At 43.3% G+C, this 26168-nt stretch overlaps 1 protein-coding gene across 2 annotated transcripts; it reads left to right on the forward strand.

Annotated features, from left to right (window-relative positions):
• The first annotated feature begins 782 nt into the window (after positions 1-782).
• UPK1B (uroplakin 1B) lies at positions 783-25751 on the forward strand. Of its 2 annotated transcripts, none has more exons than XM_061193127.1 (8): positions 783-884; positions 12177-12329; positions 13362-13562; positions 15905-15979; positions 16662-16784; positions 18684-18863; positions 23326-23409; positions 24860-25751. In XM_061193127.1, the coding sequence occupies exons 2-8, from the start codon at positions 12261-12263 to the stop codon at positions 24908-24910; spliced, it is 783 nt and encodes a 260-aa protein (XP_061049110.1). In that variant the 5' UTR covers positions 783-884; positions 12177-12260; the 3' UTR covers positions 24911-25751. The 2 variants fall into 2 exon arrangements, with proteins under 2 accessions (XP_061049110.1, XP_061049109.1); XM_061193126.1 differs by having other exon boundaries at positions 12230-12329.
• The last annotated feature ends 417 nt before the right edge of the window (positions 25752-26168 follow it).

Genomic DNA, 26168 nt, shown 5'->3' on the forward strand with positions numbered 1-26168 from the left:
ACCTCTTACAGGGATGGTCCTGACCCATGAGAACTCCCGAAGTCTATTGATTAAGGCACTCAGTAAATCCTGACATTACTGCCAGGAACCATGGCTCATGCCAGGCTAAATACACTGTGATGCACATATCCGTGATGTGTTATGCAGCCATTGAAAGAAATGTTTGTTTTGTTTAGACGTTGTTAGTGCTGTTATGACACATGGCGGCTCCAGAGGGAAGAAGGAAAGAAAAAGGAAGGGAAGAGAGGGAGGGGAGAAATTAATTGAATAACATCAGATGATTACTTGAGCCCTCTCTCTATCTCGCAATCTCTTTGCTTCCAGATCTCTTGCCCCTTATTAGTCTTTGGACCAACTCAGTGGGAGCATTTACTTGGGCAAGTACTATCCCCGGAAATGTAGAGTCTGCAAGATATAGAAACTGAAATTAGACATGACCCTGGACACATAAATGTGTACCAGCATGACTGTGAAGAATTGGGACAGTGGATAGGCCTTTTAATGCACAAGAGCAGAATTAAGCATTAAATCACACTAATAGAAACAAATCAAATCAAAATCAAAACAAAAGCCCTTAGTGTGTGTTCAAGGAAGCCCAGACCTACAAGGAATCCAGAAGGTGCTTCCATCTGTCAGAGTCACACATTCCAAAGTAGCAGAAATCTACTGGCTGAGTTTCCTGTTACTTCCGGCCTCAGAGAGGCAGGCTCAGGCAGCATCGGGCTCAGCCCACGTGAGATGCCTCCTCCCAATCACAGACCACCCTTCCTTCGTCCCAGTGGTTCAAAGGATTGGAACAGGGTAGAAAAGCACCTCGGGCCAGAGCAGTGTGCAGAGTGGGCCGGCCCAGTACCAGGAGGAGGAGGAGGAGGAGGAGAGGGCAGGTGAGTAGACCCATTCCACTGGGCAGGGAAGAGAACTGCACTCCTAGGGGTTGGCTTGCTTTCCTGGGAGGCGAGCGAGCTGTCTGAAAGGGAGAGGGGAAGAAGTTCATTTCCTGATGAACAGAGTCTGTCATTTTTTGTAATTTAGGATATTGTGACTGTTCTGTTCTCTTTAAACTGTACAAACTGCTTTCTTAACTCCTTTAATATTGTCCGGTTCTCAGAACTGAGATAAAGTTCTTCCAGGGGGTGTTATTCACCCATCCTGATTTCCACCTCACATTTCCACCTCTTCACAGAAAGACCAAGAAAAATCCAAGAACCCTGGGAAAACCTCTATCTCCTGATTAAATCTCAGATAGACTGGCACCTTTGAGGACCTCCAGTTTCCATGTAGAGTTAAAAAAGCAAAAGGAAAATTAGCCTAGCAGAGAGAAAGTTTCCTAATCTTCTTGTCAGAAATCATTTGGTCCTGTCTACTCGTAATGGGATTTGTGAGGCAATTTACTTATGTTTCTTCTCGGCAAACAGTTCTGCTTAATAAATGTTGAAATAGGTCAACGAATTAGCTTTTATCTACACAATGTTATTTTTACATAACTTATTTTTACTCTTCACCAGTTGGTGTTTCCACCAGGACTTGCAGGTTGTATTTTTTCATTCTAACAACATTTCTACACGTAATACAGGTTAAGTTTCAAATAATAATAGTATCATTTTATGTTTATGTTTATGAGCTTAAAACCCCACTTATAACTAGCTTTAAAGATATTTATGACATTTTGAATTTTTATGAATTTTAATGTCTTTTTTTAAATTAAAGATAATGTTTATTGATCACTTTTGCCTGAATAGAATCGCCAAGCATAAGAAGAAAGAACTCACTTAGATTTTATATATATATTTTTTTCAGTTATATATATAACTTGGGTTGTATAGTTTTCAAACCTTGTAAAAAAATGTTTGGCTTTTTTTAAATTAATCTTTCTCAATGAGGAGAAAATTTTCTTATTTTTCTTTCTACTACAACAGACTGTTTTTGCTTTTTGCAACAATGGGCTTAAAAATCAACTCACCTATATTTTTTTTAACTATCTGGAAAGAATCATAGACTTGTAAGTACACAGGGGATCTTAGACATCATCTAGTCAAGAAAAACAAATGAACACTCAGAATTTCTTTTGACCTCTCCTGCTTACATTCTTACGAAGAGCAAACACTGATCAGCCCTAGAATATGCTTCCCCTTGATGCTGAAATCTGAGCCTCATGGCCATGAAGGCTACCCACACCCCTGATGCGTCACTGTTCCCTAACTGGGGCAGAGACCAAATTCATGAGGAGGTGCCTTAATCTCACCTCCCCCAAGGAATCTCCATGGTACTCCTGCCCTGGGGCTGGGCATCCCACTGGCATTGCCCACACCCGAGGTGCTCACTTGGCTGAGAATGCCTGAGCCACTGCTTACATCTTAGTCCATGACTTCAGGTGGGTGAGTGACTCAGCCCAGCACAGCAAGCATCAGGGATCTAAAGCAGTGCTGTCTCATAGAACTCTACAAAGACGGAAATGTTCTACATCTGGCCACTGAGCACTTGAAATGTGGCTAGTGCAACTCAAGGATTGAATTTTTTATTTTATTTAATTGAATTAATTTGAATTTAAATAGCTACAAGCCTCTACTAGTCACCACATTGGTCAGAGCAGGTTTAGAGCTGTAAAGCAAGAAAAACTAATAGATGCTGTGGGCCATGGGGGTCACGGCCGTGGGAAAAAGCTCCTCCTTTCAGCATTCCCACAGCCTCATCATACCCTAAGTGTAAGCAGACCAGCAATTGCCCTGATCTAATCTCCACAGCCATCTTTATCCCCATCTCTGAGTCATACAAGTGTCTAATCTTGTTCTGGGTTTCAGAATCTGGGCTAAGGCAATAGCCTATTATCTGTTTCATCCTCTCCTATTTCTCCTTTTTTTTTTTTTTTCTTTTGTCAATCCAAATTTCACTAATAGGAGCTAAAGTGTGAGGTGTGGTTTGTGTGTTCTCTGGTCCAACAAACTTGGGTGAGGAAAAGAGGTAATGAACTTGAAAACATGATCTCATGCTTGATGGCTGAGTCTCACTTCTTTTTCTCCTGCTTTGAAAATTGGTTTGTTTAGTGAGCAATGGTGTTTAGACCTATTCAATGTGTCTGGAAACATCAACGCTGTAGGGATGAATAATTTTTAGAAGAAAACAAACTGAATGAAGACACAAGAAAAATACATAAAGAAAACTCCAGCCTTTCAAAAATCTGTACTCCTCAGAGCAAAGGAACTCCCTGGATGTTGTGCAATTTGAATAAATCATCATGGGGCCAGGCCACTGGGCAGTCTTCCACAGGGTGGGGCTCACAGGGGCTATTCCTGTGTGTGGAAAACATTTTGAGGTGAACTGTGCACTTTCAGGCAGGGTCAATGTCGTCTCTGAAGGGGGACAGCTGCTACTCCATCCTCTGCCCGCTACCAATCCCATTTTTTAAAATTCACCCCATCTCATCCACTTCCTTACTAGCCCTCCCAAATAACAACAACCAAAAAAAAAAGAAAAAGAAAAAAATCAAATATATATGAGGGAAGCACTGCTTTGGAATAACACAGGAAAGTTTCAGTAAACCCCATATTTGAAAAGCTCATCCATACTGGGGGCTAAAAAGGAAGGGGGGAAGGGCAGATACACCATATTATCAGGAGTCAGTCTCTACTCACAGCCCCAAGCCCCCAAATCATGGGTTAGGAAGTTCATCTGTTCGTCTCTTCTCTCTCCTCAGGCCTCTTTCCCTCTCAGGGTGTCTTCCCTCTCCCTTTGGAAATGCAAGAACGGTTTCTACTAAAATCATTCACAATGAGGCATTGACATTGATGGCTCATGAGGCTCACGGTGCCTCTTTTATATGTATTTGCATTTTAACCAGGAGCAAAGGAGTGATTCTTGAGTTGTGGGAATTTGGAAATTAGAGTAAAGAGTGAGGAACACTTTGAATGGAGGTTGAGGGTAGAAGGTTCTCACCTTGTCAACTTTGTTTATGTGACTCCCCTTCTGGCTAAACTTGTAAGGAAAAAGGGCAGGGCATTGGGGGTATCTCTTAATTTTAAAGAAACATAAAGGGAGGTGGTATCTCCCTTCCTTAAAAAGAAGAAAGATCAGCAACAAATTCAACACAAAGGCCTGGTTTAAGAGTCAGGAGATCAGGACTGAAATCTTGACCCTGAAAATGACACATCGATGATCTTGAACAAGTCACTTTCCCTTCCAGAGCTTTGGTTTCCTTGTCTGCACCATGACGGAGCTGACTATGAAGCCTCTCGGTTTGCAGCCAGAGCTGATATTCAATCATGCTATGAAAGGGCACATGGTCAATAATGGCCCTGGGATAAATGACATCTTAATTTCTCCCTAATCACATACCTTCTCAGTAAGACAAAAACTACTAGGAGTGTAGTCACTGACTTTTAAGTGTGTCACTCATCAAGTAATTTGAAGTTTATAATTTTTGTTTCTTTACTGCAATTATTTGTCAAATGACTCTTTAAAATGTACAGCAATCTATTCCTTTGCGGGTTCAGAATTAACTTATTAACAAACTTGGGTAAAGAAAAGAAGTAACAAAAAAAGAAAGAAAAAGAAAAACGGTAATGAGGTGCCAGGTTAGACTGACGTGGCAGAGGCCAGTAGGGAAGAAAAGCCACACACGCACACATACACATACACACACACACACACACACACACATCCACCAAACAGGACCCAGTGTGGGCTCCCTTGGAGAGCTGTTTGCTTGGGGCAAGAGAGGTAGGTAGAGAAGGAAGGATAATTCTGGACAAAGGTAGTTGGGGAAAGAAAACGTTTTTTAGCTGAGCTTCAGAAGGTGGTAAAGAGTTCAAGAAGAAGAAATGAGAGACCACTCAGAGGAGCAGAGGAAGGTAAGTAGCTGGCCATTTGGAGCCTGGTTGGTACTGATGGAATATAGGCCAAGGAGTTTGTGCTTTATCTCTTTGGTTGTCCAGCCTCCCCTCCATGGGCCAGAAAGAGAACAAAATGATTGGGTCTGGACAAATACTGTAGATACAGGGAAAGGGAAGTCATTAGTCTGTCTCTAAGAGCTGAAAAGCCAAAAAGTTCTCAAATTTAAGCACAACAGAGTAGGAGAGGAGAAATTTGGATTTGGAGAGATTGGTTAGCAGGAGAGAATGGGTGGACAAGCAAAGCCATCCAGCACCAGGAAGCAAAAAGGAGCCTATGGCTGAGCCTGTGGTGGAGCAGGGGCTCTGGAGGGCTCTCCTTTGAACTGAGGCTGTAGGGAGCACCGGGGTCTTCGTTGCAGTGTGCATGCTTCTCATTGCGGTGGCTTCTCTTGTTGTGGAGCACAGGCTCTAGGCGCGCGGGCTTCAGTAGTTGTAGCGTGCAGGCTCAGTAGTTGTGGCTCGTGGGCTCTAGAGTGCAGGCTCAGTAGTTGAGGTGCACGGGCTTAGTTGCTCCGCGGCATGTGGGATCTTCCCGGACCAGGGATCGAACCCGTGTTCCCTGCATTGGCCAGCGGATTCTTAACCACTGCGCCACCAGAGAAGTCCCAAGAAGTTATTAACTTCTTAAGGCACAACTACTCCAGGCCCCAGAGACCACCACAGTGTATATTCTGTATGTAGAAAAGAGCCCATTTGTCCCTCTCTTTTGGTCTCTCTCCATGCCTGTCCTCTCTGGAAAGGTCAACAAATTCATAATATCTTTTTTTTTTAATAGCCATCAGTGGGGAACTTTGTCAGAATTTATCTTTTTTCAACCTAAATAAGTTTATTCGTGTGTCCTTGTGCACAGGCATTTAATAGCCTTCAAAGAACCCCAAGTGATTAGCCAGGTCTGATCCTTTCCTTTCATAGAAATCACGTTGCCTTTCCTTTAAGTGTATCAGGAACACAACCCCTCCTAGAGATTCCTCCAGCTGGTTTACTATGGAAGTCAACTCACTTGCCCCAGTTTTCCAGGAGCCTTTCCAAAATTTTCCATTGAGAGACTATGTAATATCAACCTACACAATTTGACCAGGGTTTTCCAACTTCACCCTTGAGCGCCTTCTGACCTCTTGGGTAACTGCCTTCTGAGCTTAGTGATCTGCCTACATTTTTCTTGTCTATTAGGTCTAGAAATAGTAGTTTCCAATCACTCTGGGGCTAGCCCTGTAGTTAGGAAGTTTAGAGCTGAAGAAGGGAAGCTCTGGGAGTCTCAGGCTCCTGGCTCTTTTTTCAGCCAGATTTTGATCTGAGTTTATATGTGAGAGTTTCATATTGAAATCATATTTCCATATTTCCTTTGAAAATGTAGCTCTGGTTTTTTTTTTCTTTTAATTGAAGTATACTTGATGTACATTATATAAGTTACATGTGGACAATATAGTGATTCACAATTTTAAAGGGTGTACTCCATTTATAGTTATAAAATATTGGCTATATTCCCCGTATTATACAATATCTCCTTGTAGCTTATTTTATACCTAATAGTTTGCACCTCCTAGTCCCCAAACCCTATCGTGCCCCTTCTCCTTCCCCTCCCCACTGGTAACCATTAGTGTGTTCTCTGTATGTCTGTGAGTTTGCATCTTATTTGTTATATTCACTAGTCTGTTTTATTTTTTTAGATTCCATATATAAGTGATATCATACAGTATTTTTTTAATTAATTAATTTATTTATTTATTTTTGGCTGCATTGGGTCTCCGTTGCTGTGCACGGGCTTTCTCTAGTTGCGGCGAGCGGGCGCTACTCTTCGCTACGGTGTGCGGGCTTCTCATTGCGGTGGCTTCTCTTGTTGCGGAGTACGGGCTCTAGGCGCGGCTTCAGTAGTTGTGGCACGTGGGCTCAGTAGTTGTGGCTCACGGGCTCTAGAGCACAGGCTCAGTAGTTGTGGCACACGGGCTTACTTGCTCCGCGGCATGTGGGATCTTCCTGGACCAGGGCTCGAACCCGTGTCCCCTGCATTGGTAGCGGATTCTTAACCACTGCACCACCAGGGAAGTCCCATCATACAGTATTTGTCTTCCTCTGTCTGACTTATTTCACTTGGCATAATACCCTCCAAGTCCATTCATGTCATTGCAAATGGCAAAATTCTATCCTTTTTTTATGGCTGAGTAGTATTCTATTGTATATATATACCACGTCTTTATCTGTTCATCTGTTGATGGACACTTAGGTTGCTTCCATATCTCGGCGATTGTAAATAATGCTGCTGTGAACATTGAGGTGCATGTACCTTTTTGAATTAGTGGGGCTTTTTTTTCAGATATATACCCAGGAGTGAAATTGCTGTGTCATATGGTAGTTCTATTTTCAGTTTTTTGAGAAACCTTTCCACAGTGGCTGCACCAATTTACAGTCCCAATGTGGCTCTGTTTTAAAACAAAATTAAAGCGCTAGTTTTAGGTGCCTTCATCATTCACTATTTGTTCTGGTCTGTCTGCTTCAAGAAACTGAGGCAAAGGTAAAGAAAATGAATATTGGTTGGGTAACTAATATTGTGTTAGAACTTCACACATGTTCTCATGTAATTTTCATTGTAACCCTTTTAGTTAAGTATTACAATACCCATTTAGAGATAAAGCTCTACAAGATTAATTACCAAAGGCCACAAAATTTCTAAGTGGTGGAGCTAAGATTCAAACCTAGATTTGTCCAAAGTCCATGCTCTTTGTACTTCACCATACTCTAACCTGTTCTGCAATAAAGGTCTAGGCAAATAATTCACTCATATATTCTTCTCATTCAAATACACATTTTTAAAATTTACTTCATCTGCCTTTTTACTGAGTAAAATAATTTATTGAGTGCCTACCACATGTAAAGCGCTGTGCCACTTTGGACTGAAAAAGACAAATAAAACAGGGCCCCAGGGCCGCCTTCTGCCTTGGAGACTCTTGCAGTAAAGTGCAGGAAGCCCTTCATAGGTTGATACCAGGAGGAAAGAACGCACAAGGGGGGCAGAGCAGAGTACTCCCTGAGTGATTTCTGTGTCGGGGGGAAGCAGCCCCAGTACAGAGGGGAACCTCAAGGGTCATCTCTGCATCACCTCATAGTCTGGACCAGAGGCTCCAGAGCTGGCCAAAGCCTAGGGATGAGGCCCAATGGCGGTGTGAACTATTCAGGAATGCTGGTGCAATGTGCAGAGGGCCCCTGCCATAGGGACCTGCTGTTTGATACCTGACTCTGGCCATACCCCAAGCACAATTGGGAAGCTTTTTTCCCTCTCCCAAAGAGCTTCCCCCCCCTCCCCCGGCCAATGAATCCTTCCATGGAAAATAAAAAGGGGCACAGATGGGAGATGGGTAAGGCTTTTAGCACCCTCCAACAGAGCAGCCCTTGAGTAGGGAGCAGGAGGGAGGTGAAAGAGGCTGCTTCACCTCAACCTAGACGCCTTTGGCTGTGGTATCAGTAACCATTAAAACCTCCCTCCTAGGCCCCAGGGGTCACTGGTACATAAAGCAAAGCCACAGCCCAATAGCCTGCCCTTCCTAAATATTCCTCTAGTTATTATTCATAATTTCTTATGCTTGTAAATAATCTTGGTGTTTACCAATCACTTCGACATCTTTTATCTCAGTGATCACAACAATCCCATCAACAAGTTGTGTTCTACCCATTTTATAAATGAGGAAATAGACACTGAGTGGCATTGCCCAAGTTTACACCATAAGGACTGGGCAAGACTGGGTTTGAACCTTGGCTTTCTAACACCAAGTCCGGTGTGCTCACTGTTAGACCCCAGCCAGTAGACCACCCTGCGAGCTGCCAGAAGCCTACACTTGGCTGTCTAACTGCCACCCCTCTTGACATTTGTGGCTGTTTGGGGGATGCAATAAATATTTTAGGTCTTCTAGACAACAACCTAGTCAACTACAAGCGGCCGAGGAGAGGCTATGAAATGCTGGCTCTCACATTGACCTGCACGTTTGCACCTCTTCTAAGAATTTTGTTCCCAAGGGGTGGGTGAGAAAGCTGCAGGTCTGGGATACATCTAGACAGATTTTCTGGAACAACGTGTGGGTGCAGCTCTGGGTTTGGGGCAAATGTGCAAGTATGAGTGCAGTGTTGAGGGGCTAAGGAGGCAAGAACTTAGAGAAGTGAGTGAAGAGAGGCCCAGTGATTCTGACCTTTGCAAAGGCAGGATCACCTGAGCAGGGAAAAGTGGTACCTACTCTCTCTGCTCCAGAGTTGGCGAGGAAACAAGCCAGGTGTTTCTTTTTCTACTGAAAGTATTAGCCATATGGCAGGTCTTTACAAACTGCAGCGTTAACTAAATGATCTGGGTTTGAGTCTCCGCTTTCGCATTTTCTAAAATTGTGCCTTGGGCAAAGCAATTAATCTCATTAAGCCTCATTTTCTGCATCTGCAAAATGGCAAGAAAACAGATTCTCCCCTAGATCCTCCAGTAGGAGGGCAGCTCTGCTGACACCTGGATTTTAGCCCCATGGGACTCATTTCATGCTTCTGACCACCAGAACTGTAAGATAATTCCGTGTGTTGTTTGAAGTCACTAAGTTTGTGGTAATCTGTTATAACAGCAATAAGAAACCAGTACAGATTTTGGTAAAAATACCCATCTCTCAGGTCTGTTGAGAGGATGAACACAGAGTGCCAGCATGTGCTGAGGACATGAAATGACAGCTTTCACCATCACTTTATTTTGTGCCATTATCTAAGTTATTACGCACCGCTGAAGGAGAAGGAGAAGGAACGCGTAGTGGAAAAGGAGAAACATCTAGTGAGCAGCCACGTCAGCATTCCGTGCCCATCCACAGTCCTGCCTTCCTAAATCAGATGCCCCTCTCTGGCATCTCCTACCTCATGCTTGTCTAGATTTCTTCACTTTACTCTCCTTTTTCCTCAAACCAAGTTCCCACCTGTCTCCTTCCTTTTTTCCCACTCTGGTCTGCATTTCCCCACCCTAATTCTGACTTGCAATTCTCCCACAGAGTATTCATATGTCTCTTCCCCTTTTTTAAAACTCTGTGTGGCAGAGTCATCTTTGGGAAAGTATGCATCCTTACGGGATATATTTGGGTCACTGGGGCCAGCCCTCTTGTTCAAGGTCCTGTCAGCTCCTTCTGGACAAATAAAGCCCTCTTTCTTTGGTGACCTACCTGCCTTCTTCCTTTTTCTCCATAGCCCTACTTTCCTCCTTTATTCTACGGTGTACAGTCATTTTTGCTGTGCATCCATGTTGCTACAATCACACTTTAAATTCCTTGAAAGAACAAATTGTCCTCTTTCTGTTCTTTAAGCCCAGCTAATGACCATAAATAGGCTGCTATCTGCAAATGGGTCCTAATTGGTACTGGGTGATAATGGGGCTGCTTTTGGCCTCTTTTGCCCTTTACTCTCTCTATCTACTTGTGTTGTCTGAACTTCTACCTTTCATGGTCTATTTATCTGTGTCTCTAGTTTAGACAGTAACCCAACTGGTCAGGAGCGATATCTGTGCATTCCAGTGAGGAACTTTATAAAGTGGCTGATCCAGCTATGTGAGTAAGGCTCCCCTTTGGGGGAGGTTGTGCATTAACTCCTTCGGGGCGCTCGGGCTCCACTCCGTCTAGTGTGCAACAATCTCGGGAAAGAATGAATGACATTTCTAAGCCTGAAGTGACATTTCCAAGCGGAAAGAAATGAATGGCATTTCTAAGCAGAAGCTACGCAGAGGGATCTTGTAACAGTGGCCCCGTTTCTTCTATTCACTTGGCAAACACTGATGGAGTACACCATGTGCCCAGTTCCGGGCCAGAAAACACTCATAAATTTCAACTCCAGTTCCCACCACTGCCCAGGTGAACAGGTAAGGGAAAATATTTAGAGATGTTTAAGATTACTTGGAAGGTTGTGAATACTTACTTTAGAGTGTAACAATGAAGTTACAATTTAGCAAGGTCTGAGTCCAATAGAAGGCTTCCCTCCCACGCAAACCGGGACTTCCGCCAAACTGGCTAGTTTGTTATCTCCTGGGCTCCTCGCTCTTCTAAGCCTCTACTCCCTGACCTTTCCTTTCCTTTTACCTGGAATGTCACCCCCATCTTCCTCCCACTCCCACCCACCTCTTCTTGACCCATCAAAACCATATATACTCTGCATGCCTTACCTCTTCCCTCCTCAGAACTCCCACGATACTTAGGGTCTTATTAGACGCATTCTAATGATTTGGGAACACAGCTTCCCTACTAAAGCCTGAAATTCTAGAATACAACAATCTCTCTTACATATCTTTGTATCCCTCAAAATGCAAGTTGTGTCATATAACACATTTTGATTTAGAGCCTGAGTGCATGAAGTGGATAGTTAATTAATTTAATTAGCAAAACATTGAGAGATGTGGATGGCTTATCTCAAGGTAATTCAAGTGCAAAGGCCAAAATAATTCACCCAAACACTTACCCTGTATTTCTTCCAGAGAATCCTCAGGGAGGGAGAGACCCACTTTTTAAAGTGCCAGACACAGCGCTAAGCCTTGTAAATAATTTCTGGGAGCCAGCATGGGCTGGGGAGAAGCACTTGGGCTCTGGAGTCATGCAGACCAAGGCCTCCAGCCCAGCTCTTCCGCTTACTGGTTGTATGACCCCAGGGAACTTAATTTACCAATTTAAGCTTCAGTTGCCTCATCTGCAAACTGGAGCCTTCTCACCCTTTTTCTTCTTCTACCTAATTAGGTTATGAGAATGACATGTGTGTATGTAAATTACCTACTAGAGTGGCACAGAGAAGGAACTAATGTTAGCCCCTCTTTCTCTCCTCGCCCCCCCCTTACATGACAGGGTATTTTTAATTTGCCAACTATATTTGAAGATAACAATACATTCTGAAAATGATGGGTTTTAACCGCTGCCCAGAGTCCGTATGGGAACCAGTTGCCCACTCTGCCCATAGGTTTATCCTTTGGGCTTCAGTTTGCCGTGACCAAGGGCAGGAAGAGCCATACCAGGGACCTTCAGTGTGCTTCATCACCACCTCCGGTCTGCCCTCGGTGACTATGGGGCCTCAGTTCATCACTCAGAAGGATGCAGTCTGTATGTTCCATACCCTAAAGAACTCCTGAAAGTTGGTGATCAGACTCAGGCTGGCTTTACTTTTTTTTTCTCCTTTATAAAATTACTGTGATCACTGAACCGAATAACCAATCTTAATCCATGGCTAAATGATCACATGACTTGGTCTGGGTGCTCTGGAACACGAGAAGGCAGTGCACAGTGGTGTGACTTAGTTCTGCTATGGAACTTGCAGCAGCAGTCTGTATCCCCTGCTCCCCTGCTCCTAACGGGCTGTGATGTTCTCAGCTGTGTCCTCAGCTTGTGGGAAACCGTGAAGATGGCCAAAGAGGACTCCACCGTTCGTTGCTTCCAGGGCCTGCTGATTTTTGGAAATGTGATTATTGGTGTAAGTAATGAGTGTTTTCTAGGAAATTCTGCTCTTCCTGTAATTATGATTTTAGATCAATCGGAAGTGAGAGTTTAAAGGGAAATAATGATATAATGACTGGTTCCCTACGTCTTTTCTTCCTTTTAAGGAGTGTGTTAGTAAAAAATGCTAACTAGAAGTTAACTATATAAATAATCCTATATAACTATGTAATATATCAAAAGACCATGTGGGGAAAGAAAAGAGAGATTTCCCTCCCAACTTTAAAACACAAGAATCTAAAAGCAGCCATGCTAACCATAGTCAGCGTCCAAGCACTCTCAACACACACGCTTTGGTGTGTCTTTCCTATCCCTCCTTGGTTTGATTTCCACAGCCTCCACTGTTGTTTGTTGGGGACAGACGTTTGCATCTTCCTGTGCTGGTCACATTGTGCGCCAGTACTGGGATGTAAGAGTAACTCAGAGGCCAGGCTGCGTGGGCACAGTGTGGTGAGAGCACTTAGGAGTCAGGATCGCTGGCTCTGGGCCCAGCCCTGACTATGACTCTGTGTGACTCTGGACAGGTCATTGCCTTTCAGGGCCAAGATCCTTCATCTATGAAATCCAGGGGGCAGGAAAGATAACCACCAAGGTTCCTTCCAGCTCTAATGCTCCATGGCTCTCTGGCACAGAGAACATGACCAGGACCAGTTTAAATATTACAATCCAGGAATTTGGGCAGTGGGAATGGGAGTGAGAGATTATCTTTGTACAAGAAGTCATTGTTTGAGTGGTTCATGCCCCAGGGGTTTTATAGATGGTCTGAAATTGTCTGGGTCTCCTCCCAAAGAGCGAGAAGATAGAGCGAAATGTAGAAGGAGGCATGAAAGCAACACGTAGGATGGAAGGAGCTGTTTGATTTCCTGGCAATGAGGAGTTTAAGTCAGTTGCTTAAAGCCTATGCAGGGGACAGAGTTAGTCTCTCTTTCCACCACGCCCCTACTCCTCTATCCTTTTCTCAGTGCTGCTCTCATGGCCTCCAGCCTGACAGAACCCCCTCTGCCCCCAGATGTGCGGCATCGCCCTGACTGCAGAGTGCATCTTCTTTGTATCTGACCAACACAGCCTCTACCCGCTGCTTGAAGCCACTGACAATGATGACATCTATGGGGCAGCCTGGATTGGCATGTTTGTCGGCATCTGCCTCTTCTGCCTGTCTGTCCTGGGCATTGTAGGCATCATGAAGTCCAACAGGAAACTTCTTCTGGTGGTAAGACCTTAAAACTCTCTACATTTCTCTCCTGGACCAATTTTGATGGATTGTTTCTTCTTCCCTGAGCACAGTGCTTTGGTTTTCAGTGGGGTAGGTGGGAGCACAGAGTGCCAGGTGAGGAGGGAGTAGAGGGGAAGACCCTCCCTGCAGTGAAGATCATCCAAGTGGGGTCAAAGATGCTCTCCTCTATTGGAAGTCCAGAAGAGTCCAGCACAGAGAAGCTGAAGGGGAGACACCTGGGGGTCACCTGTTGAGTATTTTCCAGATCTTTGCTTCTCTGACTGGTGTCTGCATGGGCCCAACAGATACAGCCAGGAGCTACACAGGCCAAAGGAGAGACAGTGAGAACTCGATAATTAGACTTTTTCTCTTAAGAGTAAGTAGTTTAAAATATTGTTTTAATAGTAATCAAGTGTTGATATATTAGGATATAAATCACAAAATATGCACGAATTTTTAAGAGAAAGCAAGAGCTTTTGTAGACATTTTTTGAGCTCAAGGCTGAGGATGTTGTGGGATGGCCTACACCTCCCATTTCATGCACTCACTCTGCTTTTTAGGGACCCTAGAAACCCTTGATGGGCAACATGTAGAGAACGGCTGCAGCTCCCACCTGCCTGTGGAAGCTCTAACTCTGTGCACCCATAGGGGGGCTTCTGCCCCAAACCTCAGACAGCAGGTTGTGCCCTGCCTTTGCAGATGGGAGCAAATTTGCAGCCAGCCGGGCTAAGAACCCTCGGTGTTGGGTCTAAACTTCTACTCCCTTCCCCCGTGCTCAGGACAGCAGTTCCTCGCCCTGTGACGGGGCCCCATCCCCACTCCCTACCTGAAATAACTCTCCTAGCCAAAGGCTGCAGGACCTGAGTTCCACCTTCACAGAACGAGTCCAGCAAGCTAAGGTGCTTGTTGGTTGGCTTTTCCTGTGAACTAACATCATCCTGGTACCTAGGGAATGCAGAATGTTTACATTCTCTGGGTCTTTAGTGTGAGTTAGTTCCAGGGCAAAAGAACCCACTTTTTTCAGGGTGGGGTTAAGGAATGCAGGGAAAGGTAAAGAAGGGGCAGGTGTCCTTAGAGACGAGCTTCAGCTGCATCCCAGTCTCACTCTGGGCCAGTCACGTGTGTCTCGCACAGCCGGGAACATCCTTCACCATGCCTGGCAAAGAGACAGAGCAGCGCGCCCTCCACGCGGCTGGAGGAGAGCACACCTACACCCTGTGCCTCCTTTCTGGAGCGTCTCTAAGGGGCTTCTGAGCCTCTTTAAAGGGAGCCAGCAAAGCTCTCGACAAAGAGCAAGGCAGCCGCTAATACAGCGGGGGGCAATGTTATGAGGCCTCTGAACGGGCTCCTGCTGTTAACTGAGAGTTAACAGTAGCCAAAGCCTTTTTCTGGGCGGAAGGGTTAGGGCAGCAGAGGGTGCCGCTCTGAGAACCGCCCCTGCCCAGGCAGGGAGAACCGTTTGCCCTGCGCTCCTCCGCTAACACCGGCGCAGCGCCCCTTCCGCGGAAGAACCCAAGCACCGTAAGCGTCTGTGCAAGGCTGAGGACAGCAGAGACAGGACTCTTGCATATAGTCCCCGTCCTAGCTTCGGAGAACATTTGTCCTTCAGATATTTGCAAGCCGTAAACAGGGGCAGTGTGTTGTGGAGCCATCACGTGTGCATGCGCAACCTACCACACACACACACACACACACACACACAGCAACAAAACACACTATGCGCTGTTTCACTCAACTGACCTGATGCAACTGGAGTGGGAGTGAGTGAGAGAAGATGCCGGCGAAGAGCTGTGCACCTGGAGGCTGCCTGCTCCTCTCTGATAAGACTGGGCGCTGCCAAGAGGGAAGACGGATATTAAACGCAGCCCTATTCATCTTTGACCTCGGTAATCCTCAATTCTTAGTAAACCATAAAGAAAATGTCTCCCAATGAGAGGGGAGTTATGAGGCTCTACATAGTGTGTGATACACTGATTCTCTTGCCAGCCATTGGACGAACACACACACACATACACACACACACCAGTTCATTCTCTTGTCTGTTTTTCCCAGTTAAAATGGAAATGCAGGGTACTGAACTGAGAAAGCTTTGTATTCAATAGTCGTTTGTTCTCCGGGGAAAGGAGAAGAGTTGATCTGATTAGCACCTAGCACCAAGTCTGGCTCTAAGCAGCTGATCGAGGGTTTGTTGAATAATTATGTAAATGATCAGATAATTATATTTAGGTGAATGTGCTGCAGAAAACATAACAGTTATTTGTAAAAACAAAACAAAACAAAACAAAAAACTCTCTTTGGAGGTAGATGTAATTCTTGTATTCCATTTGTTTCCCTTCCAGTATTTCATTCTGATGTTTATTGTATATGGCTTTGAAGTGGCATCTTGTATCACAGCAGCAACACAACGAGACTTTGTGAGTACAACCTCAAAAGGCAGAGCAGAAATGACCATATGAATCATCACTACCATCATAACACTGTAATAACTGACACATATTAAGCCCTTACCCTATACCAGGCATTGTAATATGCACATTAATAATAAATATATAATTTTTCTCCTCATAGTAACCCTATGGAATAGGTATTCATTTTATAGATAAAAATAAAATAAGACTTAAAAAATAAAGTAACTTGTCCAAGGCTATGCAGCTGGTAAGTGAAAGTGGAATCCTGAATCCAGGCCGTGTGATTCCCAGGGCCCAAGCTTGCACCGCCATGCTCTTCACTACTCTGCCGCAGCCACTGGCCTTCCACTGGGATGAGCAGTAATCCACCACATCTGAGACATCCTCCCATTCGGCATCCTGCTTTCTCTCCTTTTTTCCATTCCCTGGCCTAGGCCACCACACAATGCCTGTCTAGCCTTATCTCATTGGAATTTCTTTGGAGATGGGGGTCTTCTCCCTACAAGGGGGACTTCGGCCACCCAGAGCAGCCTTACTCCCACCCCCAGCCCTACTCAGTGACTCTGAGCTCAGTTTTACTCCAGGAGACAATGTTAACGGCCCCCAGCAACATGCCGAGCAAATCACTTCGCCTCCTTGAGGATTACTGGGCTAACTCTTCCTCTTGTGTTGCCTCCTCCCATAATAGCTCACACCCAACCTCTTCCTGAAGCAGATGCTGGAGAGGTACCAAAACAACAGTCCTCCAAACAATGATGACCAGTGGAAAAACAATGGAGTCACCAAGACCTGGGACAGGCTCATGCTCCAGGTAATGCCTGCAGTCCTGGGGAGATGCCATTTGGTACCTAAACCAGTATCCAAGGGCATATGGATGGTTAGGAATGAAGTTAAAGTGTGGGGACCACTGCCTCCAAGGGGGCTTCCTTCACAAAGAGACTTGACATAGGCAAGTTCCTCTATTCCTCTCATTTACTGGCAGGGACTAGGGGGTGTACACATGACTCAGTGGGATCCCTAGATCTATATTTTATTTTAAGCCATGATGTTGGTTAGCTTCCATTTATAGGAGTAATGACATTGGTAAGAAATTTAGATTAATCACACACTCTGCCTCTTAGAACTCAAGCATCACTTACATTAAAAAAATGTTGCCTCCACCCCACAATGAACTCAAGTGGCAATTATTGTCTGTTTTGCTTGTTTAGTACCTTTTCACACCTGTGGGCTAGTCCTGTTAGGGACCAGAGGCTATGACTTGATTTGATCACCTGTTTTTCTCTAACTGGCAATCGTAACCTTATATCCGCATTTACCCCAAATACCATCAAAAGTACAAGTCTTTCAGAATACCCACTCTCACCCCTACACTGCCGTAAGTATGTGAATTCTTATCCCTGCATAAGCCCTCGTGTGACCCAACTCTCCCACCGCCCCGCCGACCCCCTCCCCACCCAACCACCTATGTTTCCCAGTCCATCATCAGCAAACCCCCTTATAGCCTCCACCCCTTCTTTGAACTCTCTCTTTACCCTCTATCTTCTAAAATTTCCTTCATTTAGTCTAATATTCCTGTTCTATAGTTTCTTAGCCGATTAGGACCTCCAATCTATTGGCCACTTTTTCACTTCCTATCACTCTTCTAAGTCAAGTATTTTTTTTCCCACTATGTTAGCAAAGAACTAAGCTTTTCAAATGAAAATGTGAATGCTCACACATTTGAAAATCCACTTACCAACTTTTTAAAGCCCAGTCTGAAATAAGTCTGGTTCAAACTTAACCATTTCCCCCCAAAATGCTCAGGTCAAATTACAGAATGATTATTTTCTTTGGTGAGATATTTTCCATAATCCAGTGGCAAAACAGGACATGCTTTTAAGATAGTTGCTTTATCACCAAGTTTGCTGAATATATTTATCTTAAAAGTTGAGAGATGCCATAGTTTTTATTTCTTCCCTTGAAACATTTTAGCAGAATTTATAAAATGGAAGGAAAGTGATGTGAATTGTGTTTTATCCTCTATCCTCAATTCTATCCAGAGTAATATGAGCTAGGTGTTAAGTGATCTTCCTTTCCTATGTAGAGGCATAACCATGTGCCACTGGGTTTTGGTTATTTTTTCCAGTTTATTTTCCCCCATTATAAAAATAATACATAATTGCTCCAGAAGATGTTAAAAATACAGAAAAGTAAAACAAGAAGAATTACTCATAATTTCTTCACCACAAAAATTTTAATTTTCTGATTCTCAATTTGCTCATATGTAACATGAGCATAATTATAACTCTCTCACATTATTGTATCAAGATATTAGTACTAATAATGATTAACATTTTTTAAGGGTTTACTATGGGCCAGGCATTGTGCTAAACGTGTTAAATGTATTAACTAATTTATTCCTCACACAGTTCTGTGAGGTAGGTACTATATTTGTCCCAATTCAGTGAAGGAAAATGAGGCTTAGAAAGTTTAACTCGTCAAAGGCTACAGAGCTCATTAATGGCTAGTAAGGTAATAAATGTAAAAGTATTTTGCAAACTCTACAATGTAATACCTTAAAAACACCTTCAGCTCTCAATAGGGGATTTTTAGTAAACATAAGATACGGTATAATTTCCATATCTTCTTTCTCCATAAAGTCTCAGTTACCACCTTGGTGGCTCTAGCAAGGATTATGGAAGAGAATTTTGTTTCTCTCATGTGCTGACAGGACAATTGCTGTGGTGTAAATGGACCATCAGACTGGCAGAAATACACCTCTGCCTTCCGGACTGAGAATAACGATGCCGACTACCCCTGGCCTCGTCAGTGCTGTGTTATGAACAACCTTAAAGAACCTCTCAACCTGGAGGCCTGCAAACTAGGGGTACCTGGATACTATCACAATCAGGTGAGTCCTTGCTTCTCCCAAGACCTGCCAGAAGGTTTTTCTGCTCTTTATGAAGAAAATACTGGTTAACTGTAGGTAATAGTCTCTCACTAAGGAATTCTGCATCCTTTTTCCTAAACCTCATGTTAACTATTTCCTTCTCTGTTAGTAAAATGTTAAGTGCTAATCTAGGGCTGATCTGGGAAAATTTACATTTTAATAAATGAACAGAACGTGAGAATTGCAATAGCAGAATCCAATTTTGTTTAAATGAACACTATTTGTATAATGTATAGAATTAGTATTTTGAAAAATATTTATATCAAACAAAGATTTGCTCTATTTTTGCAAAATGTAAATTGAAAGGGATGATATACAAAAGGAATGTTTTGCCAGTTCCAAAGCAATGGCAACTGCTGAGGGTAGATGCAGTAATGATACACCCACCTGCCTCATTCAGTGGTAATGTAGGATAGTCTTAATAAAATATTAGATTGGTGATTTGGGTAGAAGCTAATTCACATACAAGTGGTTTTTGAAAAAGTGTTTCCAGCCTGATGAGAATGATATGATGATCATGAAAACAAACATCAACTGAGTACTTATCAAATGCCAGACACTGCTCCAAGTACCATACAGATATTAATTCATTTAAGGCTCAGTGGGTAGTGCCACTTTGATCCTAATTTTACAGAAGAGGAACTGAGATACAGAGATGCTAATAATTGCCTTGCCCAAGGTCATGCAGCTGGTAAGTGGAAGAGTCAGGATTCAAATGCTAGCAGCCTGGCTCCAGGGCCCAGACTCTAAGCCAAGAAAGAACTTGGTAATAATCCCAAAAAGCCCTGAAGAGAATCCTCACACACTTGAAGTCAGCCTCAGAAATGCTTACACTGCTGTGCATTACCACTTTGAGGAAAGCTAGTTGTGTGCCAGTACATTAAATAATTGAGAAATGCCAGACTCTTTGGTCTGGCAGGAAATAATACAAAATGCATTTTCAGAATGAACGACACGGCACTGCTGGTCATCGTGCCACCCCTGGAAGGGTGCCTAGACTAGGATTGGTTGTATTAATCTGGAAAAGGACATGGGAGTGATGTAGATTATTTTGCAGAGTTGTTCAGAGCAACCCTCATTTAGCCTTTTAGCAACATTGTTTTGGTATCATTTTAATTAGTTATATTCAGACTGCTAAAAAAATTAAATTTATTGCCTATAATCACAATATGCAATATAATGATCACTCTGAGGAATAATAAACTGCTTTTAACACTTCAACCTTGGAACCAGTCCATGCAGACGTATCTTGATTGGATTGTAATTCCATACAAACTGTATCATATCTTTGGAAGAGACCAAAAAGGATGTTTGCCATCAGATGATTGGTTTATTTCACAGCCACACTATTTTCCCTCACACACAGAACATTCTAGTAATGAGGGACACTTTTGTCACACCCTCCCTAACAGTCCTTGGCCTTACCGCCTCCTCTACCCACTCGCTATACCGCAACTACAAAGTCATGTCACTGAGCAGTACTCCCACACCAAATTCCTGCATCTTGAAATTCCTCTCTGTCCCTGACTCCCTGTGCTCCCACTTTCTCAGTCTCACTCATTCTTCACCCCGACGTAATCTCTTATCTACTCATCCTTCCTGCTTCTCCCTACCCTGGTCTCCCAGATTCCCACACGCCACCATTCTCTCCGAGTTACAGGTCCTGCTAATTCTCCTATAACAATCCTTTTCCACAAAGCAAAGTATGCCACCCCAGTACCTCATATACTTTACTTCTATTATTGCAGCTGATACCTTGAAATATAATTATTTGTTTGCAAGCCTATTTTTTCTATGAGTCTCCTTGAGGACCATGCATCCTTCAATTCTGTATCTTCAGTACTTAGCATAATGCCTGGCACAAAGCAGGCATCAATAAATGTTTGGTGGGTGGGCAAATGAAGAGGTGAATGACTCTTTTTCACATCCACATTGTAGCTTTGCGAGATCTGCAATGCACAAAGAAAGGCTAACAAAATTAGGGAAGTTGTCACAAGGGTAGTAATAATAGAAACCCACCAAATGTCACATAGCATGTCAGACGCAAATATATATGTTCTTACATCATGGTTCATCTGCCCCCAAAATGCTGTGTGCAAATTCTGATCACTACACCTCAAGAGCATTATGATGGAACTAAGGAAGATCAAGGTAAGCACCACTACAATGAGAAAAAAGCATCATGAAAGGCACTAAATGAGAAGAGGTGAAAAACTGGGGCTTTTGTCTGTGAGCTTCATGAGGGCAACACCCATTTCTGCTTTGTCACAGCTGAATGCCCAGCCCAGTGCCTGGCACCTGGCATAAGTGGGTTTTTATACATATTATTGGACAAATGACCACTTCCCAGGATTGTCAGGGGGATCAAATGAGTGATGGATATAGGAGTGTTTGTGAACCATCAAGTGTGTCACAAATAATATCGTTGTAATTATTACTTCTTATCACATTCCATTCATCCTAATCAGGTGCCTGCTTTGTGCCAGGCACTTGTTCTAAGTTCTAGAGATTCAACAATGAACAAGATAAAATCCCTGCCCTCGTAGAGCTTGCACTGTAGTATGGGAGACAGACCACAAACAAGTTACCAAACCAATACACAATAAATTCCAGGTAGTGATAAGTGCCATGAGCAGAAATAAAGCGGGATATAGAAAATGATGGGGGGAAAGGTATTTTTCTCTATGGTTGTCAGGAAAGGCTTTATTAAGATGATATTTGCACAGAGTTCTGAATTAAGTGAGGAAAGGAGACCCTCACTTAAAAAAGATTGAAGAAGAGAGTTCTGAAAAGAGGAAGCAGCGAGTGCAAAGACCCTGAGGTGGAGGCCCTTAGCTTTTTGGAGGAACATCCAGGCAATCCATATGGCAAGGCTGGAACAAGTGAAGGAAGAGTAGGAGGCAAGCATGAATCTAGATTTTGTAGGGCCTGAAGCTTACCAGATTTGTGTGTGCGGGGGGGTTCTCCTCAGGAAAAACAGTTTAAACTACACATGCAAAACTAGGTACAGGACTTTGAAATGGTCTTGCAAGTAAGCAGCCCTGAGCCCAAGCTCATTAGCTTTGCAGTGAAACAACCTCCTCTGGTGGCGGCTGGGGTCACAGAGAGAGGCAGGGCCATATCATACAGCACCTCGTAGCCATTGTGAAGACTTAGAATTTCATATTAAGGGTGGTGGGAAACTTTCAGTGGGTTTTGGGCAGGAAGGTGAAGTGATCTGACATGTTTTACAAGGATCCCTCTGGCACTGTACGAAGACTAGTAGGGCACCGTGGGTGGACTCGGGCCTCAGGGGAACCAGCCAGGAGGCGATCGTAGGAATCCTGAAGTGAGGCCGTGGTGGACCAAGGCGGTAGCAGGAAGTAATAAGTGTTTGGATTTGAGATATATTTTAAACTCAAAAGGGTTTGCTTAAGAGAAAAACAGTTAAGGATAATTCCAAGATTTTTCATTTGAGCATCTAGGTGAGTGGGGGAGTCAGGTAGATGGAGAGGTGTAAATGGGGGAGAGATCAAGGCGTATATAGCAAAGGCAGGACATGCAAGTGGATGAACCAGGGACTGGGGCAGGGTTAGAAAGGATAGAACTTCAAGTGGCTACCTGGAGACCCTGGGAGGGGCCTAAACTTCAAGGTCAGCCTTTCTAAGACATTTCTCTCTGGATCCCAGTGTTCATAAAACCAGCCTGGTCATGGCATCTCCTAGGCATTCCTGTGATTCCAAGGGCTTTAGTGGACGTCGCTCAGATGGCAGGTCTAGCCCTATACGTGTGTATCACTCCAGTACTTTGCATAGAGACTAGAACAGAATGTGCTACGTATAAAACTTACCAGATTATGGCATGCATGGATGAATGAGTCGATGAATAAAGAATGATTCACTCTCTCGCACGCACCCCGTGGCTCTTCTAGAATCCTATAAAGATATGTTGAAATATGATGTCAAATGAGAATTTAGAAAGCATGGTATAGGAGTTCCTTTAATGATTAAAAAATAAAGCCTCTAATTTTCACTAACTGGAAGCACTTTTATTGGAAAACAAATCAAAAAGTGACCCTGCCCTCAAACAAATCACCAATAAAATCTTTGGAGAGAGGAAAGAAACTCGAATTTTATTAAGAATACTTTACATTGCCACATATTCAATATGAGAAAAATGTTATGCTAAAATAGCAGCACCTCGGTTAGTTAGATTGAATGAAAAAACACAAATAAATATGATACAGAATAGTTCTTCATCAGGATTATTCCTATTTCTTCAGTACAGCACAGTTAATACCTAGTTGTCCACAGGAATGTAGAAATAGCCTGGTTATGTTAAACTGGATTTTGGAGTGGCATTGATTCAAATCAGCTTCCCACCCATCTCTTACATCTTTTTTCTGGTCCCTTTCATGTGGATATGGAATCGCCCACTCCTCCAGGGCTGCTATGAACTGATCTCTGGACCAATGAACCGACACGCCTGGGGGGTTGCGTGGTTTGGATTTGCCATTCTCTGTTGGACTGTGAGTATTTCCCATCACATGTTTCATTTCTGGGAGGATAGTGATAAGGAGAGACCTTGAGATTGCCCCTGGTTAACCCAAGCACACTAGACTGACTCGAAACGAAAGCTCAGACCTGAAGGCTAGTCAGGACGCTGCTGGCACCAGGGCAAGGACAGTGGATTCCCTCGGGAGGTAGGGCGTGAACTTCCCCAACAACCAGATCCTTCTCTGGCTGACTGGGATGCACTTGTGTGCTCCTCCATCTCTCCAGATCTCATAAATTAATTTCAAGTAGATATCAAAGACTGTCATCTCTCTAGATGCCTCCTCTAACCTGCCTCCCTCCTTCCAAAGAGCTGCCTTCACCAGTCTCACCTTGTCCTTCTGACCACTTTATGTGATGCACATGCAGCAAGAGGGTAGAATGGTAGGTCTCAGCCCTGAATGCACGTTTAAACCTCATGGGGGAGCTTGGGGGACAAAAGCATACCTGAACCCCAACCTCTGAGATTCAGATTTCAGTTAATCTAGATGCAGGACCCAGGTCTTTTTTTTTTTAATTTTCCAGATGATTCTAACTTGTTGTCAGGATTAAGAGCCATTGCATTCAGGAAGCAGTCCCAAACTTTTGGTTTCAGAACTCTTTTACAATTACACTCTCTCAAATATTACTGAGGACTCCAGAAAGCTTTTGTCTATGGAGGGCTGTATCTATTGATATTTACCCCGTTGGAAATTAACACAGAATTTTTAAGAATACGTGTTAATTCATATAAAATAACAATAACAAACTAATTACGTTACTATTAACAATATATTTCTGTGGGAAAAAAGTGACTATTTTCCCAAACAAAAAGATATGAGAAAAGTGGCAGTTTTTTTTTTTTGTTTTTTACATTTTTGAAAATCTCTTCAATGTCTGGCTTTAATAGAAGACAGCTGGCTTCTCATATTTCCTCTTCATATAATCTGTTATAATATGTTGCTTAGGTTGAAGGATTTGAAAGAAATCCATCCTACACACTGATATGTAGTTGAAAAAACAGAAGTGTTTTGGTAGCTTATCTAAAAATAATTGTGAATATTCTCCTTTGGTACTACACAAAACTTGCTAAGTAGTAGTTTCTTAAAGGTTAGTTGCAATATGAAATCTGAAACTTCATCAAAGAACTTTTAGGACTCTGTTACATTAAAATACATTACATTGGTTTGTCTTGCAGTTTGCATAAATTTTTTACCCATTCGTGATTCTAGAACATCATGCATTGGTCATTTGGGAAAATATTGGTTCACTGTGTGACAGGATGGACTCAGAGTCACCTCTGCCCCCGTGATGATGCTTAAGGCAAGATCATTCTTAAAAATCCAGTGTCACCTAAGCCTGAACGAACCTCGTATCATTTTTCCGCAAGTACCAGATGTTTCTAAAACAATTCCTTATTTATTTTTCTTTTCCTTTGTATTCTAGTTTTGGGTTCTCCTGGGTACCATGTTCTACTGGAGCAGAATTGAATATTAAGAATAAGTGTAACCACCATACCACTCCCCACAGCGACTCTGCATTTGGTGCTGGAACTCCTAATATTCCACCTCTGTGCTCCCCGGGAAATTATGCATCCTTCCTCAAATTGCCAAGTCAGTTGGTATGGAGTTTCTTTAGGCTCTTTAGGCTCTCAGACTCCTGAAATTCTCACCGCTAGTGATTGCACCCTGATCTAGGATTCTGCAACATTGTTATAGACCGTAGGAAAGGGAGAGTTCAGGATAGTAGATAATAACTATTCCCATCTCTGTTTATTTTCAATTTGGGGGCACAAAGACATTCACAGGAGCCTGTCTTATCACAGCAAGCCAAGTCTGTATTTGGACAGCAAATCTGCCTGTATTTCTCTCTGCTTTCTAAAAGAAACCTTCAAAGACTTTCATTCATCTCAGTATTGTCCAGATGAGAGAACTAAGGAAAAGATTGCTGAAATATATCTTTTGCCTTTGTTCTATGGTGGCTCCCATCTACAGAGACTCAAGTGATTCTCTTAATGCCACCTGGGGATCCTTTTATTCTCCAGGACAATGCCCGATCTTGAGCTAACAATGGTTGAAGTTTCCTCTCAGACATTGCAGAGTGATAGGTGTTAGTAACCTCAATTCTCCCGCTAATTAAAAGTATGTGGATTCTGGGGGACAAAGGAGGGACCTGTTATATATTTACCAATCTCATCCGAAAGCCCCTTTCAAATAAGGGAGAAGCAAGCCCGCTGTTAGATAGGTGATTTATGGTGATTTTTTTTACTGTCAAAATATTTCTCTTCTGATCCATGTTTCCTTTTGCGATCCTGAAGGAAGTTCTTATAACAACATTTGTCTAGTCTTATAAATAAAGAGGGCTTTTAAATATGTTCACTTTCTTTTCTTTTTACCAGTGTCATAATTGGTCATATATGAGGCTAGCAAAATGGGTGTTCCAACAGAAGAGCTTAGTAGGCGCACGGGAATTAAAATTTAGGAGATGGAAAATGCAGTAAGGCGTGGCTTCCCTCTGGATACCGGGTAACCCTGCTGTACAGCTGAATGATTGGGACTTCCAAGTTTACTTTTTGCTCCTGCTACCCTTTGCCCTGAAGTGGGGATGGAGTTGCTGCTCCTCAAATCCTTTCCCCCTGCATCTCTGACTCCAACTGCTGAACTGTGTCCCCTATGAAGGAAATGTACCTGTCACTTCAGGGTCCCACTCGCAGCCGACTCAGTCACATGGAGTAGCCCACTCCCAGGCCTCGACC

This window comes from Eubalaena glacialis, chromosome 6 (assembly GCF_028564815.1).
Source record: "Eubalaena glacialis isolate mEubGla1 chromosome 6, mEubGla1.1.hap2.+ XY, whole genome shotgun sequence".
Lineage (NCBI taxonomy): Eukaryota > Metazoa > Chordata > Mammalia > Artiodactyla > Balaenidae > Eubalaena > Eubalaena glacialis.